We start from the raw sequence: 18,484 nt of genomic DNA, 5'->3' as shown, positions 1-18,484 counted from the left end.
GGTTGGCGCACCGGAACGAGGCCCAGGGCTGATTGGTTCTGACGCCTGCTCGTGTAGCCACATTTTCCGCCCCTGTGCCCGCCCACTTCCTATTAGTGGAGCGAAATGGGGCCGAGGAATGATTTGTTTAAACTCTTAACTGCAACTGCCGTCCCCGCCCCAGCATTTCTCAGATTGGATGCGACTCCGTAGGACCTCGCTGGCTGGCGGGGCGGGAGAACTGCAGGTGGGAGACCTGCAGGACTCGCCTCAGCCGCCGAAAGTCTTGGCCAATCAGCTCGTGCGGTCTCAGCCGGATCCTTCCTGTGGCCGCTTCGCAAGACGACGATTTACCTTCCCCTAGTTGTGCTTTCCTCCTTCCCATCCCCTCTTTGGGAAGGCATTCGTCTAGCGCCCAGGTGGTCTCCGGCGACCCCTGCCTAGTTCCACCCGCGCTTGCGCTCTCATAGTCAGTAGGCTCTGGGGACATAGACTGATGTACACGACCCTCGAGGAAGCTCTGCCCAGTGCCGAGCCAGAAAACGAGCATTGGGGCCAGGTGCCCGCGCCTGTTTACCTACCATTTACTGTACAACTGTGATTTTGGACACCTAACCTCACAGCCTCAGTTCTCTCACCTGTAAATTGGTCATGATTTCAGTACCATCGCGATAGCGTTGTGAGGGTTAAATGAGCTCACGTCAAATGCTTACTTAGCAAAAGCCTGTTTCGCAGTCAGCGTTCAATAAATACTTGCGTTTATTGCATTCCTTGGGCTGGCGTTTGAGGGGAGAAGGGAAATGGAATTAGAGTTAGTGGGTGACGCGGGCCAAGCAAGGATCCTACATGCTCAAAAAGAATGGCACCATCGAAAACCGGCGACTGTTCTTTAACCACTGCTTATCGTAAGAGCGCCAGCGGAGGCCCAGCCTCTGGCCCTTCTAGCCACGCCGACTCTGTGGTAGCGAACCATAGAGTAGCGGAAGCGGCCCATCCCCTTCCTCTCCCGGCCCAAAGACTTGGCGAAGCTTCTGGGGGTTTCTCTGGCGCGGAGCATTGTGGGGTTGCTGGGCGGCCCGGGCGCAGAGAAGAGGAGTAGCGGGCAGCTGAATAGGCTTCCAAGATGATGGTGAGTGGTGTCTTGCGCATCTGGCTCCATCCGCTGCCATCTGGTCGGTAGCTGGCGCCGCCTGGCCGGGGCCGGTACAGTAGGACCACCCCACCCCCCCCCCCCACCCGCCGCCAGCCTACTGCCTCGGTCCTTCCCCCGAGCCCTGTCTGTGGGTGATCCCGGCGCGCCGCCGCCTGTTGGGCCCGGGCACGGAGCAGGGGCCCTCGGCGAGGGTTGTGTGGGGTTCAAGAGGAGACTCTGGTCTGGCCGGCTGGGGATTACGAATCCCAGGGTGCTTCGGGGCCGCGAACCCGCGTCGGCCACCCGGTTTTCTGAGCCCCCATAATCATGACCTGGGTTAAATGACTGCGGGTTGAGCGTGCATACGCGGTCGAGGGCCAGACTTGGAAGCTCTGGCTGCCCTGGAAAATGCGGATGTGAAGCGGGTGCTTCCTAGAACCTGCAGAGGCAGCATGGGGACGTTATGTTGGGCCGATCCCAAGGTCTCAACTATGGTCGCTCACTTGCTGCGTAAATGGAAACAGACCTCTCCGCTCGTACTTTAATTAACTCACTCGTTCATAAAGTAAACACATATTTATTACGTTTAAATAATGTACCTGAATGTACCAGGCTCCGCTGGTTGTCGGATGTCCAACTCTTCAGCCAGGAGAATAGGTAGGGCAGATGGGGACACTGCATCAGAGGTGGGAAGACCCGGCCTCTGACTCCGACCCTGTCTGCGCCTCCAGATGTGACATTAGGCGGCTTTTCTAGTTGGCCACCTAACTCTGGTTCTCGTTTTCTTAAGTTAGGGAGGTTGGTGAATCCTGGAGTGTCTCTGTAGCCCTCCTCCCCTCCCCGCTTCCACGGCGTCCCTTTTTCCATCTCAGAGCTGCAGAAACCTTACGTGGGTCCCAAAGCACCTCGGTGGTGTCTCCTGAGTTGCTGTTGAACAGGGTCAGCTTTTAAGTGTTTGAAGCAAAACCCTAAGATACTGCTCCCTGTGCACTTGGCAGTTCACTCGTTCATTCTAGCCTACCAGTCCAACTCAGTTCTCTGTTCTTTTCCTGCTTCCTCAGCTTATCGCTGACCTAGTAGATGTCAAACTGACACTTATGAGGTGTTCATTATGGCCACATGCCCTGTGAATCCCACCTGTACCCAAGATAGAAGGAACCTGGCACTAATCTGTATTCCCTCTCCCTTTCATACCTCCAGTATTGCCTTTTTCAGTCCATCTTCAACGTTACTATTCCTGAAGTCATCTTCATCTTGTGTGCAGAGGCAGCATAGTAGAGCAGTGGAGAGTAAGGGCTCTGGAGCTACACTGAATGCCTAGGTTCGTAACTAGCTCTGCCACTTACCAGGTGTGTGACTTTGAGCGTGGTGTTACATTTCTGGCCCTCAGTCTGTTAAAGAGGATTAAATGAATGAATACGTATGAAGTGCCCATCAGGTAGTAACACTCAGCATGTTAGCTAGTCTGCTAGGTGGTTGCTTGCCCTTTCGTCCTTGTAATCCACCTTCCTGCCAAGGCTACCATAAGAGTTTTGGTTGGCCTTTAAAGAACTGGGGATCAGAACCAAGATTCTTCTGACTGGTGATAAAACCCTTCACCAAGAGGCTCCAGACCACCACCTTGGGTTTTTCCTGAACTGACGTCTGTTCTGTTTCTTTGCTGTATTGACTATTTATAGCTCTCCTTTTGGTGTGTGAAACTTCAGTCACCAAGAATTCTCCTTGCTGTTATTGAATTGGTACCTGATATTCTGGAAGCCTTCTGTGATTGAAAGAGAGGTAAAAGGGTTCCCCAGAAAGCTCAGTCTTTGGTACAGCCGTACAGAATGTATGCTTGCCTTTGTGGTATTGAGAACTACATGCCTTAGCATATGAACACCTGTTGTTTTATAGAGCATCAAGCTTAATAATGCTTAATAAAAGTTTTTAAGGAGGATGAAGAAGAAGACTATTAAGCTGAAATTACCAAGCCTTCCATGATACCCTTGGCAGATTACTGGATTCTGCTGTTGTTTCTTTACTTGAGTAAAAATGCGGTTGGAAAGTAACTTAGGGACAGAAGCTGGGCTTTCCATAGTAGTGCTTGCCCCCCCTGAAACGGATAGAAGAGGACCCATCCTGATTGACCTGGCTTGGCTCAATCCAGCCCTGCCACCTTTCCCTCCTTAAATGATCTCTGTACCCAGTCTGCCATTTCTGTAGGGCCTTTAAAGCGTAGGGAACTTGAGGACAACGTGGTGAGCTGCTTCCAAGCCCTCTTTGCTTTGTACTTAAGAATTTTCAGTGAATTTAGTATCACCATGCTGCCGATGCTTTTCCAAAAATAACTGACTGCTACCTTATTTCACGGCTTGTATAAAGCATTTTCAAGTGTAGTTGACCCTTGAAGAGCTCGGGGGTTAGGGGACCTGACGCCGCTCAGTTGAAAATTTGCATATGATTTAGTCAGCCCTCCATATCCGGGGTTCCTCTGTATCCGAGGATTCAACCAACCTCAGATAGTGTAACACTGTAGTATTTACTATTGAAAAAACATCCAGGTATAAATGGAGCCACACAGTTCAAACCCATGCTCTTCAAGGGTCAATTGATATGTAACAGTTGAATTTTCAGCACCAAAAGCTTCTGTATATTGCTTTGTATGTGACCAAATCTAGGCATTCTGCACATTGAGATTAGTGTACTCCTTACCTTTGGGAAGCTTGTACTTTAAGATGGATGGCAATATAAACATTATGTTCAAGAAGGAGCAGAGAGAGTGTTGGGATCCCCTGTTCCCAATGCTCATGTTAACGGCTGTTGAGAAAACTTGGAAGAATGGAGGCTCTGAGGAGTTGCTGGCCTAGTGGAAAGAAAGTGGTTTTGGTAGAACGGGGCAGTGTGGCTCTTGTTGGTGGGGGTACAATTTGGAGGTAGAGGGAGAAAAATTTATAAAAACATTGGATAAGTTAGCCTTGGAGAGGTGAAAGAATCTGTCGAAGGAAATAGGAAGGGATTAAGACTCAAGTTGGTTTTTGATTTAAAACCTAAGGCTTCATCCGGGGCAGGGTTGGACCAGAGGTGACTTGAGGTTGCCCTGAGGAATGATTTAGCAGGACTGGGAGAAGGTGGGGCCTTTTGGGGGACACAGCTTTCCTTGCGAGGAACCTGAAGGAAGGCTGAGAGTATGGAGAAGCCATTTCTTGCCACTAAACCTGGGATACTACCATGAAAAGGAAGGAATTTTCCTTCCAGTATTCTTTAAAAAAAAAGTAATGTGTGATATGTTTGTTAGAAAAAGTTGAAACAAAACAAAATATCCAAGTGTCAAAACTGTCTTTACTTACCACTCTTACTCATTAGAGTTTGTTGTACATTTTTCCAGCCTGTTTTTATGCATTTGCCCATTATATCTTGCCTCTTCTTACCCATTTTCTATAGTTGTTTTTTGGGTTTTTCCCAATGTAAATTAGACTATGCCATTCCTCTGCTAAAAGCCTTTCCAGGGCTTCCCTTCTTTGTAGGACTAAAATCTAAACTTAGGATAGTCTATAAGTGAGTAGTGACCTGGTTCCTGCCTGCTTCTTCAGCCTCATTCCAGTCTTCCACTTACTCGCTACCCTCCAGCTACACTGGCCAAAGGAGTCGAATTTTTAAAGGAACTGCTCAGTTAATGTGGAGTCAGCCTCATGGGTTGCTCGACTTTGTAGGGTGTGAATTCCTGGTTCCTTTTTGTTGGGCTGAGAAAGCCCTGTGCTTTCCTATGCCTTCCCTGCTCGGACACCTGAAGTACCCCCTAGGGGTGGACATGGGCAGTGATTTTCAAACTTTATATTGGCAATCCACAGGAAAAAATAAATTTCAAAGCATAGCGTAATAGCACACGCATAACTAACATAGCAAAAATGTTGCAACGGTATTTATCCTTAATTTGTTTTACACACATAAAATAAGTCACAAATGCAGGGAAGACTGGGCCTGGTTCATGAGCTCATCTCTGAAGGCACAGCCTTGGATGCAGAGAGAAAGCAGTCTTGTGTGCTAAGGTAAGGAATTACTGTCTGCTAATGGTCACTGGAGCAAAGGTACCTAAGCAGGCGCTTTAAAATAAGCAGATATCCCTGTCTTCCCAGAGTTTCTAAAGCAGTTCCACAGATTAAGCCTCTGCAAGAACAGTGACTGTTCTGGAGACCAATGCAAAATAGAGAAAAACTTGTTTAGGGTATCTGGTTGGAGATTAGTCACAAGGAGGCTTTATGGAACCAGCATGAGAGAGGGAAACATTGCTGTGCAAATTAGATTTGTTGTCATTTTGTGAGGCGGACAAAGGTGCCATTTGTTTCTCTGCCTAGCCATTTCTCTACACTCCAGCTAAACATCATCGGTAAAGCTGTCTGCCTGGGCATCTCCAGGACAACATCTGAAGCTGTTAGCACCTTATGTTTTGCATCAGTGCCCCATATACTTCTCTACGATTAAGCTCTAATGCAGATAAATGGATGTTTGCTGGAGGGTGAACACTGAGCGTGGCCTAATTCCTTAAAACAGGGAATAAGGTCAGCAGTTGAAAGGGCTATGCTTATGCATTTGGGCACTGGAGAACACATTCTTTGATTTGTTCTTTTTGACTAAATCAGTGCTTCTCTAACCATTTTCTGGCACACCTGCAAGTATGCTATCTCTGGAGGTAGAGGCAGTTTAAGGAATGGATATAGTGGATGGACATTGGAGGAATGTGGTTTAAAAGGGCCTCCAGGTATTTCTGTTACTGGGGAGATGAGAGCATTTTTCCTCTCCCTCCTTAAGTCTTATGTAATGAATGATTATTTTTCAAAAACAAAAAAACCAAAAAAAAAACATTCAATTGCTCTTTCTTCTCTAGCCCACACCAGTTATCCTGTTGAAAGAGGGGACTGATAGCTCCCAAGGCATCCCCCAGCTTGTAAGTAACATCAGTGCCTGCCAGGTGATTGCTGAGGCTGTAAGAACTACCCTGGGCCCCCGTGGTATGGACAAGCTCATTGTGGATGGCCGAGGTAAGTCTGCAGAGTTCCTCAGGCCAGTTGCAGAAGAGGAGGCTCCCCCAGAGTGTTTGGGGCTAGCAGAGGTTGGCATTAGAAATCTCAGTGCTCTGAAGATCTCTGAAGGATTGCTCACTGTGAAGCAGTTTCTTTTCAGACATTGTCCTGAATGCTGAGCCCCCTGGGAATATATGGGAGAATCCCGGCTCAGGAGCCTGTTGCTTTGTAGAGAGATTAAGCCTAGAAACACTATAGAACCTTCCGGAGTTGCCTGTGGTCACTTCCATTTTATCATGTTGCCAAGACAAATTCCCCCTTATGTTTTAGTGTATTAATTTACAAGTGAAATACTAGGGTATCAACTGTTAAGAATATCTAAATGATTATTTATTCTTATTTTTAAAAATGTTTTCTACATCCAGTAGAGGTGTGCTCTTTGCACATTTGCTCATTTGTTCATTTCAAGGAAAATCAGGAGTTCATGGTCTTTGGAATGTGTGATTTTAGGTGGCCCTTTTCGCACAGAGCTAACTCTGTAGAAAGATCAGTTCATTCCCACCATGAGCCCCTCTGTCCCATCCCAATAATGTGTATATGGGCTCCAAGTCCAACTAGAAGACAGAATTTAAGAAAAGGGCTTTACATTTTTACTTTGTGTTTGTTCCTTTTAAGGCAAAGCAACAATTTCTAATGATGGGGCCACAATTCTGAAACTCCTTGATGTTGTCCATCCTGCAGCAAAGACTTTAGTGGACATTGCCAAATCCCAAGATGCTGAGGTAGGAAAATCAAGCCTGTGTGTTTCAGTGAAACACATGCCTGCTTGCTCCTTTGCTGTCCTTTCTTTAAAAATTTTGATTTTATGTCTAAAATTATAATTTCACAAGTAATTGCTTGGGAAAATATTTAGGTGGAATTAATAGTCTTTCAATATTCCTGCTCTTCCACTGTGTGGCTGAGATCTTAAGATCAGGCCTGTGTGCTGTCATTCATTTGAATTGCTCGGTAAATAATTTAACCTCTCATCTGTTGGTTGCCTTATAAGATGGGGCTGGAGACTGTTTCCAGTTTACCTTTCTTTTTAAAAGAAAATTTTTTTATGATGGTAAAATATACTTAGCATAAAATTTACCATCTTAGTGTGTGCAAGTCAGTGACATTAACTCGTCTGCCTTTTTAAAGACCATTTCTGACACTGGAGTCTTGATAATAAATGTTGAGAGAGACAAGTTTGCATATCAGAGTATTACAGATATGTCCTGAAGTTATATCAAAAGGTCTGTTAGGACCCAGTAGCCTATAAAACAGTGTGGCTTATATAAAATTAAAGTGAGAAGAGTCTAGATTTGATTGGTTAATATTTTCAACAAAGGAATACCTTTCTGTCCAGGAATTTGGCAGCTTAAACCCTTTGCCACAGTAACCTTTTTTTCTCCCTGAAGTCCCTTATATTATACAGTGGACATAAGTGAGTAAAAAATAAGTATCTTCTAAATCAGAGGTTAGCCAGTTTTTTTAAAAGCTCTTATTCTTAAAAAAAAGAGAGAGAGAGAGAAAGCTCTTATTCTTTTTCTCCTTCATTAAAAATAAGGTTTAGATCCTATCATAGAAAATAGCCATGTAAGAAAGATTAGCAGACTAGTGATCTGCTAATTCCAAATAGTGTTTAAAATAAAAAGGACCTTAGCTGGTCCTTAGAGGTTTGTTTTGTAAACTCCTGTAGTATTTTGTGCTCCTTAAAGAATATTTATCTCATATCTCTTGCTACTGTGGTTATTTGTGACATGTGAGCATTGTATTATAAGCATCTCTGGAACTGTCTTACTTATCATAGTACCTTGTCCGTAATAAATAAGTTCTTGGCTAATATACATATATGATTTCATAGTCTGGGGAAATTTGTCCAAATCAGCCCTCTTTGGAGAATGGCCTGGCTGGGGAATTAATTTTGTGGCCCAGGACCATTAGATGGGATGAATACCTATCCACCAACACCTTTCTTCTACTTGTTGCAAAAAGCTGTGCTTCCCAGAAAAGGCTTAATATCCATTTAAACAGTCCCCAGTTTAAATGGGTAGATTGCTTAAAAAGTGGAGTTTTGGGGCTTTATCCCTGAACGTGAGAAAACGTGAATTTACTGTCATCCTCTTCCAGGTCGGTGATGGCACCACCTCAGTGACCCTGCTGGCTGCAGAGTTTCTGAAGCAGGTGAAACCCTATGTGGAGGAAGGTTTGCACCCACAGATCATCATCCGAGCTTTCCGCACTGCCACTCAGTTGGTATGGGAGTGCTGGTGAACTTGGGCGCTTTGTGCACCTTTGTATTTCTCTTAGGATACTATCTTTATTGGGGTGTGGAGGGACTGGGAACAAGGTTCTTTGGACATTTTCTGAATTCTACTGCCTAGGAATCTCAGTTCTACCATTCAGTAGCTTTTGACTAGGTATATTACTTAATCTCTTTAAGCCTCAGTTTTCCTGATAGACTATGATAATAAGCTCTTGGTGAGAGCTATTTTTGTTTCTATCAAGTACTTCATCATGGCACATCTTGAGACCTTGGTTTTATTGACCTTTGACTTTCATTCTGTAACCTGGGGTAAGTCAGTTCCTCTGTGCCTTACTTTGTCTCTTTACTATCTCTGTTTTGGGGTGGTGGCATTAAAATGAAATCATACATGAGAAGTAAGTATGAATGGATATCTTTTGAAAAAGATGGCTTTGAAAAGATACCATGTTTAACATACAAATATGTGTATCGTATATTATATAACATACCTAATTAATATATAAAGTGCTAGAAGTTGTCACAGGTGCTGTTTGTAAGCCAGAAAATTTGGCCTAATTTAGTGTCATAGTGTGTTTCCATTCATTTGTTTTAGTGTGTTACCTGCAGATCCAGAGCTGAATCCTGATGTACCCTGATGATTCTTCAGAACTATACCTACTCTACATTTCTAACTTTGGGCATTTTCTAAACTATAGAGATTTATATTTTTCTGGGCAGCTACAAGACTTAGAAATGTTGTTTCAGCTGTAGAGTAGAAATGCTTGAGATTTGGGAGCAAACAGATTAGGGGCTAACAGGAGCGATTGGGATCCACTTCTCCAGTTTGTTTTTAGCCTGAGATACTCACCCAGCTTCTGTTCTTGGCAGGCAGTTAACAAGATCAAAGAGATCGCAGTGACTGTGAAGAAGGAAGATAAAGTGTAAGTTTGCAGTGAGCTTTGTCAGAACCTTGACTTCCCCTGACCAAATTGAATGCAGAAGCATGTGGAATCCCTGCATGCCCTGGGACTGTTTGGCTCTTGCTAGACCTCTGGCTGTGCCCCAGCCCATGCATTACAAGAGAGGCTGTAGGCTGTAGTTTAAAAGCTATCACTCATAAGGTCTTTGACTGCAATCACCGCCTGTCACTGATAATCTGCCCTAAAGATACAGAAGGTGAAATTGTTGAGGGCTGAGTTTAGAGACTAGAACAGAAACTATCTCCACATTGCAGTAGAGTCAGGTAAGAGGGGCTTTCAAGGCCTGATGCAAGTCCCACCCTTGTGTCCCAGGGAGCAGAGGAAGCTGCTAGAGAAATGTGCCGTGACTGCTCTGAGCTCCAAGCTGATCTCCCAGCAGAAAGCCTTCTTCGCTAAGATGGTGGTGGATGCGGTGATGATGCTCGATGACTTGCTGCAGCTTAAAATGATTGGAATCAAGAAGGTTCAGGGTGGAGCCCTAGAGGTGAGCCTGCCGTGGCTTCCCTAGGAGGCTCTTGCTTTCGCATTGACCCTTCAGACAGCTTGGTGTAGGAGGAGAGCACACGGTACAGGAACAGAGAGAATGCATGTTGGGCTGGAAGGCAGACTGGAGCTGTTCCCCATACTGCTGCTACAGGCTTCTCCTGTAGGTGCATTTTGTAACCTCTGCAGACCTATATTTACTTGTCAGCAGAATGAAAGATTGAACTGGCTGATTTTAAGAATCTCATTGTTAATGTGGGAGGGGGATAGGACTAGCTCTGATAAATCATCTAAAACCCTCAATAAATATGAGAAGTACATTTCAGTCCATTCTTCTCCAAGTATACGGCCAACCTCTCCCTTCTTTTATTCATTTATTTTGAATAGATAATACATAATTCAAACTGTATAGAATTCCTAAAGGAAAAAACAAATGTTCCCTACACCACTCCTGCCCCGGATACAGCCACTGTTAAGTGTGTGTGTGTGTGTGTGTGTGTGTGTGTGTGTGTGTGTGTGTGTGTGTGTGTGTGTGTGTGTGTGTGTCCGTCCGTGTCCCCATCCTTCCAGAAGTACTCTGCATCTATAAGTGCAAATGTAAATACTGTTTTCTTAAACAAATGCTCAGTTGTAATACATAGTGTTCTGCAACTTGCTTTTGTCTACTTAACATTTTTTCACTTATTTAAATTTAAATAGAGACATGTTGGCTAGTGGCCACTATATTGCACAGCATAACTATAACTTTGTTCTTTTTTAACACACAAGTATCTGTCTGGAAACCTTCTTTGATGTTGGTGTCTCCATGTTGGACCTTTTCTAGTCTTTGGCCTGCCCTACTTCTTACTTTACTCTTCCTTGGTGACCTCAGCCTGAGGTGATTTGGACAGGACAAGACCTGCTTGAAATATTATATCCTGGCCCTTGTTCTTTGAAGTCTTTGGAGGGACTTCTACCCCTCCAAATTGCATTTTCATTCTGTCCACCTCCCTCCTCTTCCTCCTGTCATGGCACATGTCAGTGGGATGAGGTTCTTTTTATATAATAAAGCTGTGAGGAATCTGGAGGTCATCTGAGCTATTCCCCATCTTCAGCCCCCACTACCACTCATGTTTCCGCCCATTCTTTGCATCATGGCTTGCCGACTTTGTCTTTACACACTGCTTTGGTAGCAGTATTCCACTTTCTCCTGGGCCTTCCTACTTCCGTAAACCCTTGAGATTAGATTGGCATTCACTAAACTAGGGATCAGAACTAATAATCTTATCTGGTGAGAGAGCCAGGGGCTCCAAGCCACACATATGTTCTTCAGACTGTCCCACATCTCTTAAATGCATGTAAAACCCTTAACACAATACTTGACACACACAGTTCAGTAAATGGTGGTAGTAATTATTTACTTATTCTCAGGATTAACTGAAAACTTCCTGATCTATATCTTCAGCCCTTAGCTCTCTCGAGCTTCACATTCCTGGATCTCACTGCTACTGCACTCATTATGTTGTCCTCCAGACCTGTAACATTTTCTGTATTCCTTGACATAGCTGGTATCACCACCACTATTCAGTCACTCAACCCAGAAGCCTAGGGTCATCCTTAAAAATATTTCCAATTCCCCACAACCTGTTGATCACTGTTGTTTCATTTTACCTACCAATTTGTTGTTTCTTAAGTCTGTCTCTTTTACTGGACCATTGTCCTGGTAGTGGTCACTCTTCCTCCAGTCTTGCATCCCCTAAGTCCATTCTGTTTTTTGTTGCAGCATGAAGTTCCCCAATTTACACTCTGTGTGTAAAGCATATTGGGGTTCCACACTGTGTACAGGATAAGAGTCAGGCCTTAGCAGAGCCTTTAAGATTCTCCTAAACTGGTCCCTGCCCTCTTGTTTTGTATTCCAGCAACTGCAGGTAGCTTTTCATCCCCTGATTGCACCACACTGCCTCTGTCTCTTGGGAACATCTCTTTCTTTTTTCTGTTTGACTAATTTCTGCTCATCCATCTTGAGTCAGCTCAGGCATCACCCCCTTTAGGAGGCTGTGGATTTGAATGATGTAGGAATCTGTTTCACCGATAGGCTACAGTATTATAGGCTAGGATTGTAGATTAGCAGTGGCAGAGAACATATAGGTCGTTGAACTGAATACACTATTTAAAAAGATTTATTTTTTTGATGTATAGTTGATTTACAGTGTTGTGTTAATTTCTGCTGTACAACAAAGTGATTCAGTTATACATATATATGTATATATTCTTTTTCATACTCTTTTCCGTTATGGTTTACCACAGGATACTGGATATAGTTTCCTGTGCTATATAGTAGGACCTTGTTGTTTATCCATTGTATATATAATAGTTTGCATCTGCTAATCCCAAATTCCCAATCCATCGCCCCCATCCCTTGGCAGCCACAAGTCTGTTTCTGTGAGTGTTTCTGTTTCATAGATGAGTTCGTTTGTGTCATATTTTAGATTCCACATGTAAGTGATATCATATGGTATTTGTCTTTCTCTTTCTGACTTACTTCACTTACTGAATACACCCTTCTTTACGGAGTGGGAAATGACTAGGTTTTTTAGTAAGAAAGAGATCTGAGATTTGAACCTGCCTTCTGATACTGCTGAAGCCACTCCCAAGTGCAGCATGCTTTCTATTATGCCCTGCTGTTAAATCCACCCCACAGCAAGCTCTGTTAATGGAACAAGTGGTAGTAGTTCATATTTTGAGGGATCAAGATGGGAGTAGCCACAATGATAGCTTGGGAACCGCAGGAAATTTCTGACGCTTAGGACCTTTTGTTTTCATCTGGAAAGAGGAAGCACCTAGGCTACAGCACACAGGTATGTGTGTGCTCGTGTGCAGTACAGGTAGGGAGGGGTATGTGTACGTATGTGTAGAAGACTGGGAGGTGGGGAGTTGGGATCAAAGTGCATCCCTTGGCACCTGCTTTGGAAGTCTGTCTTAGAGAACAGCCCAAACAGGCCTTTACCATGCTTAGTCTCTGCAAGCAAACTGGTTTTCCTTATACTGAAGGCACAACCAAAATGTGTTCTGTATTTTTCCTAGCTTTTAGGATGATGGAAAAACTTTGTTACAACAGTGAAATAAAAACATGGTTAACTCCTTCAGGTTCACAGGAATGGACATGCATTATTAGTCCAGCACACCACTAACTTGATTTCATTTCATGCCAGTACTGAACTGTTGAACTGTTTGTTTTTTTAAACAGGAGTCCCAACTTGTAGCTGGTGTTGCATTCAAGAAGACTTTCTCTTATGCTGGGTTTGAAATGCAACCCAAAAAGTACCATAATCCAATGATTGCCCTTTTAAATGTTGAGCTCGAGCTGAAAGCTGAGAAAGATAATGCGGAAATCAGAGTCCACACGGTTGAGGTAGGCCCTACCAGCTGGCAGTGGCATGGAGATGGGCAACATTCTGGGCCACAGCCTCGGGCCTTTGTGGCCATCTTGGGTTTATCTTTGTTTCTCAGGTACCTTATGGGCTCCTTTCTCCTCCTATCCCCCTAAATATTAATGTCTAAATACTGGGCCCACTTCTTTTCTCACTCTATGCTCTCTCTCAGTGACCTGGACCTGAGGAGGTTTGGATAGGGCAAACATGCTGAAATATTATCCTCTGGCCCCAGAGAAGGGGCTTGCAGGGGCCTCTCAGCTATATAGGAGCCCAGTATTTTGATTCCGCTTATTTGGGCAGATGTGAACTCTGCCCCTTCTATACTGGGTCCCGTGTTGCAGGGACAGGTGTGCTCCCAACATTGATATCACCAAGGCTGTCTCTGGAGGTAGCAGTGTCACCCATCTGTAAGCAAGTATTCTTGGAAAATGTGTCCCCAACACAGAATGGCCTTTGGGGGAAAGGGTGTTGTCATTGGTAACTCCATGGGTGCAGTGCCTCAGAGGAGCTAGAACTTAGCCGGGCTAAAGTATGTCTCACACCGTAGCAAGTGCTAGCTCTGGAGTAGCTCCCAGTCCTGGGGTTACTTTCTGCCTTTGTGTTTGAAAGTTTTAGGTGATTCCTAAGTTACCTTATAGGGTCCTTGTATATTTGGACTGAGAGGAGGCTATTCTGTTTACCCCTGTTAATTCCCAAATAAATCAGTATATTTTATTTGGCGGGGGTGTGTTATGTTTTAACACACCATATAGGCTAACCTCCACCCCAAAGCATCCTCATCCTTTTCTGGGTCTCTTCAGGATTATCAGGCAATTGTTGATGCTGAATGGAACATTCTTTATGACAAGTTAGAGAGGATCCATCACTCTGGAGCCAAAGTCGTCTTGTCCAAACTCCCCATTGGGGACGTGGCCACCCAGTACTTTGCTGACAGGGACATGTTCTGTGCTGGCCGAGTGCCGGAGGAGGACCTGAAGAGGACAATGATGGTAACCAAACTTTCACAGGCTGCTTCTTGGTCTTTGTGGCCCCAGGGGGGTTTTCACTTACCCCTGGTGTACCGGAGTGGTTGGTATGTGAATCTAGACCTGTCTTCTTAACTCTTTTTGCCATGAAACACTCCAGTTCCAGTGTGTATATGCCCAGTATACAAGAGTTAATCTAACCAAACAAGTCAGGAAAGCTGATTTGTAAGGAAACCTAGCAGTAGGGCTATGATTAGCTGGCTAAACTCCAGTCTGGATGCTTCCGGCCAGGTTTCCTCCCTTTCTTCTTGAGCATCTCACCAAAGATGCTTCAGGTCTAAAGCACTGATCCTGACTTCAGTCGCTGGGCCCAAAGCACCCTAGTTTAGGGGAGGGGGTATTGGGTGAAACAAAGGGTCACCATCTCCTTTTAACCAGGCTTGTTTGCCCTTCGTGTGTCTTAGTTCTGTTTTGTTTTCTCCTCTTCCAGAGGGAGCCTGGAGGTCAAGGGTGAGAGTGGGTCATCCAGTGAGGAGAGCTCCGGGGCACCATGGCAGTCTAACATGGGAATTGGCTTTAAGACTAAGGGTCAGGAAGCTCACTTCTGGCCTCGTGTGAGCCTTCACTGCTAGATGATGTTGTCTTGTGTTCCTCAGGCTTGCGGAGGCTCCATCCAGACCAGTGTGAACGCTCTGTCATCAGATGTTCTGGGCCGCTGCCAGGTCTTTGAAGAGACCCAGATTGGAGGCGAGAGGTGAGCAGTAGGCCTGGGCTCCCTGTGTGCCTAGCTCACGAGACTTGCCTGATGGCCTTTTGCCATCTTTGGGGTGTGGTGTATGTATAGCACATGCTCTTCTCTTCTGAGGTCTTATATCTCTTGGGGCATAAAGAGCTCAGATATATAGAGTGATTTGGGAGGGAAGAAGATCAAGTTGGGTCTGAAGTCTGATTCCACAATCTTTTATGCCCCTGTGGTACAGCCCTAGACCTTCCCAAGAACATGTCTTTAAGGGTGGGCTTGGAGAACCTTAGTGAGGAACAGAAGAGCAACTGCTGAGTGTTGGGAGGACTTGGTGAGGTTAGAACACAGTGGGTTGGCAGCAGAAAGGAGTTCACAAGTATGATTTGACCCTGGGTGTAGGTACAATTTCTTCAAAGGCTGCCCCAAGGCCAAGACTTGTACTATCATCCTCCGTGGTGGCGCTGAGCAGTTTATGGAGGAGACAGAGCGGTCCCTGCACGACGCCATCATGATTGTCAGAAGGGCCATCAAGGTACTAGGCTGGGAGCTTCCAGCCTGCACAGCTCACTCTGCCTCTTGAGCTGATGAGACCCTGGATTTGTGTGGTGATTCCTTCCCTGTATAACCTGTCCTTCCATGTGGGGCATGTGGGCCCTGATTTGTCTCACAGATGATAAAGAAACAGCCTCAGTCTCTCAAAATAAGTCATGCTGCCTTAAAAGCTAAGACTTGTTCTTGTGAGCAGCTGTGGCGCTGATGGAGTCAGCCATCCCAGGGATTGTGCCAGTGCCCTCAAGCTACAGGTGACCTTGAAGATGGTCAGAAACCACAGGTTCACCAGATTGAAGTTGGGATGTGCTAGACACGGTCCATGTCTGGGCTTCCTGGGGCTTGGGCTGAGGGAGGGAATGTGGAACCAGCCCTCTTTCTGGGCTAGAGGGCCTATTGACTGAACGGCCCAATTTGGCCATGGCTGGAGCTTAGACCGGAGGACCCCTTGCATTTAGTGGTGGGTCTGGTCTCTGCAGAATGATTCAGTGGTGGCTGGTGGCGGTGCCATTGAGATGGAGCTCTCCAAGTACCTGCGAGATTACTCAAGGACCATTCCAGGAAAACAGCAGCTATTGATTGGGGCCTATGCCAAGGCGTTGGAAATTATCCCACGCCAGCTGTGTGACAACGCTGGCTTTGATGCCACAAACATCCTCAACAAGCTGCGGGCTCGGCATGCCCAGGTGGGTTATTCCTCTCCTCCGTGTCCAGGGACTGGGTGGACGGGGCTAGACTCTGAGTGTGTGTTGTGCTTACTCAAGCTCTGTGTGGTCAGCCCAGGTGATAGTGCTGGAACCAAACCCAGTACCAACTGCCTGCCTCCTCTGAGGTCAGAAGGAAAGACCAGTGCTGGGACTGGTGGTTCCAGGGTTTGTTCAGTGCTTCTTCCAAGAGTCTGATCACTCCTCACGGTGCAGTGAGAGGAACCAAAGGAACCCTGTGGCCTCCTGCCTGGAAGCACATACCATGTGTACTGGGTTCCTTGGTGGTGAGGCACTCCAGGGCCCTGCTGACAGCAGTCCGGCCATGGCTCTACCACCTCCAAGTTGTGATCTCTCTGAGAATTTAATTTGTTCATCTGCTGTTTAGCAAATACTCATTTAGAGATGTTTCTTAAATGCTGTCTGTTAAATGCTCAGTGTGGTGACAGCAGCATTTAGTGAGTGACTAGTTTCTGACTTGTGTTAGAACTTTAAGTAAGTCACTTTGTCTATTTCCTTGTCTGTAAAATCGGGACTAATGGAAGCAGTGAGATGATGAAATGAGATAAGGGATTGGAAAGTGTTCCTCTTGAGAAGCCTGGTTTGACATATGCAGTCCTCAGGTGACATGAGGATGGGGCCTCCCTAAAAGCCAGCAGCTTGCCTGGGAGAGGGCCCGGAGGTCTTCTGTGGTCAGCACTTCTCAGGTTGGGGGTGGGGGAGGGGCGGGAAGAGGCTTCCAGGCTCCTGTGGTGATGCCACCTTCCTCAGGGAGATGCCAGCGGGTTCAGAGAGCCTGAAGATTCCTAACAATCCGAGTCGTTCAGAGGGTGTGCAAGAAGAAATTTGAGAGCAGTTCCACGTCACTTTCCCTCTTTTTCTGCTCTTTCAGGGGGGCATGTGGTACGGTGTGGACATCAACAATGAGGACATAGCTGACAACTTTGAGGCCTTCGTGTGGGAGCCAGCTATGGTGCGGATCAATGCCCTGACTGCAGCCTCTGAGGCTGCGTGCCTTATCGTGTCCGTAGATGAAACCATCAAGAACCCTCGCTCAACGGTGGATGTCCCCCCAGCTGCTGGCCGGGGCCGAGGTCGTGGCCACCCCCATTGAGAGGCACCCCAGCTCTCACAGGAGTGGCTGGCAGGCTGTGCTTACTCTGTCTTGGTGAAATGGTATTACGAGGAAGGGGTAGTATTTGGCCCACTCTCTTCTCACTGGAGGTTATTTAAATAAAACTTAAAAGACTTAGAATTCATTTTGCAAATTATTTGGGCACAGGAGTTTTACTCATAAATGTCTTGACTGCAGCTCAGAATTGTAGCTTTATATGTACTCACCCAACAGGTAGAAAAGAGAAAATCATCATCCTTCTTGGGCTGAGTGCTTCACAGCCTCTAGTCATTGTTAGGCAGAGTGTAGGTCCACTCTGCCAGGGGAGGAGCTCCACCTGAGTGGCCCCTGTCTGGAAGTTTAGCTTTGGTTGCGTTCTCAGTCCTAGCAGTGGCTGGGAGGTGTGGAGTTGCTTCCTTTCTTCTGACATCACCTTATTTAGCCCTGGCCTCGCCTGGCTCTGCTCCCAGGGTTCCTCTGGGTTTGAGTTAAATGCATTACGTTACCTTGTCTACCCCTTCTACTTCCGTATTCTTTTGGCTCAGTCTTTTCATCCCTCTTTTTCAAGATCTTGAGGTGGAGGGCTTTCGGAGGAATCTTTCAGAGAGGACAGATCCTTTCTAAACTCTTGTGACTTCTTAGAAGTAAGTCCATTGAGGAGGAGGCTGAAGGAGCCACCCTGGTCTTCTCAGTTCAGCCACCAGTGGTCCTTTCTGCTTTCTTCTGACCAGTGGAAGTTTAGAACGACCAGCACAGATAAAATCAGCAGTCTAACTGCCTCCTTGTTTATTGCTAGTTCTGAGAGTTGGCCTGCAGCTACCTGTAATTAATAGGAAGCTTCTGCTCCCTAAATCTGGGAAGTGATTTTTTAAAAAATCTGAGTTCTAGCCAAGTCAGATGAACTCAAAAGCAGAATGGGGGTGGTGGCAGGTCCAGACTTCGGAGTTTGGCATCCCTCCTAACTTGATGGTCTGTAAGTAAATTCTTTTCAGCTGTTCTACCTGTAAAACGGTAATAGCTGACTCAAGCGTTGTGGGGATAAGTGCTCGTCTACTTGTTTGCTGCTAGAGCCACACACAGTTTAAGCCTAAACACCTGTTCTTTTTTGTGATTTTAAATATTTCAAGACCTGAGTAATCAAATCTGTGGGGCAA

At 45.8% G+C, this 18,484-nt stretch overlaps 1 protein-coding gene across 2 annotated transcripts; it reads left to right on the top strand.

Annotated features, from left to right (window-relative positions):
- Positions 1 to 950: 950 nt before the first annotated feature.
- On the top strand, positions 951 to 17,471 carry CCT7 (chaperonin containing TCP1 subunit 7). Of its 2 annotated transcripts, none has more exons than XM_082426039.1 (12): positions 951 to 1,108; positions 5,973 to 6,126; positions 6,784 to 6,890; positions 8,266 to 8,391; positions 9,269 to 9,321; positions 9,673 to 9,844; positions 13,070 to 13,234; positions 14,057 to 14,245; positions 14,878 to 14,975; positions 15,363 to 15,495; positions 15,992 to 16,198; positions 17,109 to 17,471. In XM_082426039.1, the coding sequence occupies exons 1-12, from the start codon at positions 1,103 to 1,105 to the stop codon at positions 17,328 to 17,330; spliced, it is 1,632 nt and encodes a 543-aa protein (XP_082282165.1). In that variant the 5' UTR covers positions 951 to 1,102; the 3' UTR covers positions 17,331 to 17,471. The 2 variants fall into 2 exon arrangements, with proteins under 2 accessions (XP_082282165.1, XP_082282166.1); XM_082426040.1 differs by lacking the exon at positions 951 to 1,108 and adding an exon at positions 5,075 to 5,136.
- Positions 17,472 to 18,484: the final 1,013 nt, after the last annotated feature.

The sequence above is a fragment of the Balaenoptera physalus genome (genome assembly GCF_965194825.1).
Source record: "Balaenoptera physalus genome assembly, chromosome: 15".
In the NCBI taxonomy this organism is placed as follows: Eukaryota; Metazoa; Chordata; class Mammalia; order Artiodactyla; family Balaenopteridae; genus Balaenoptera; species Balaenoptera physalus.
The sequence above is the reverse complement of the archived record's forward strand: the minus strand, read 5'-3'. Positions and strand labels throughout refer to the sequence as shown.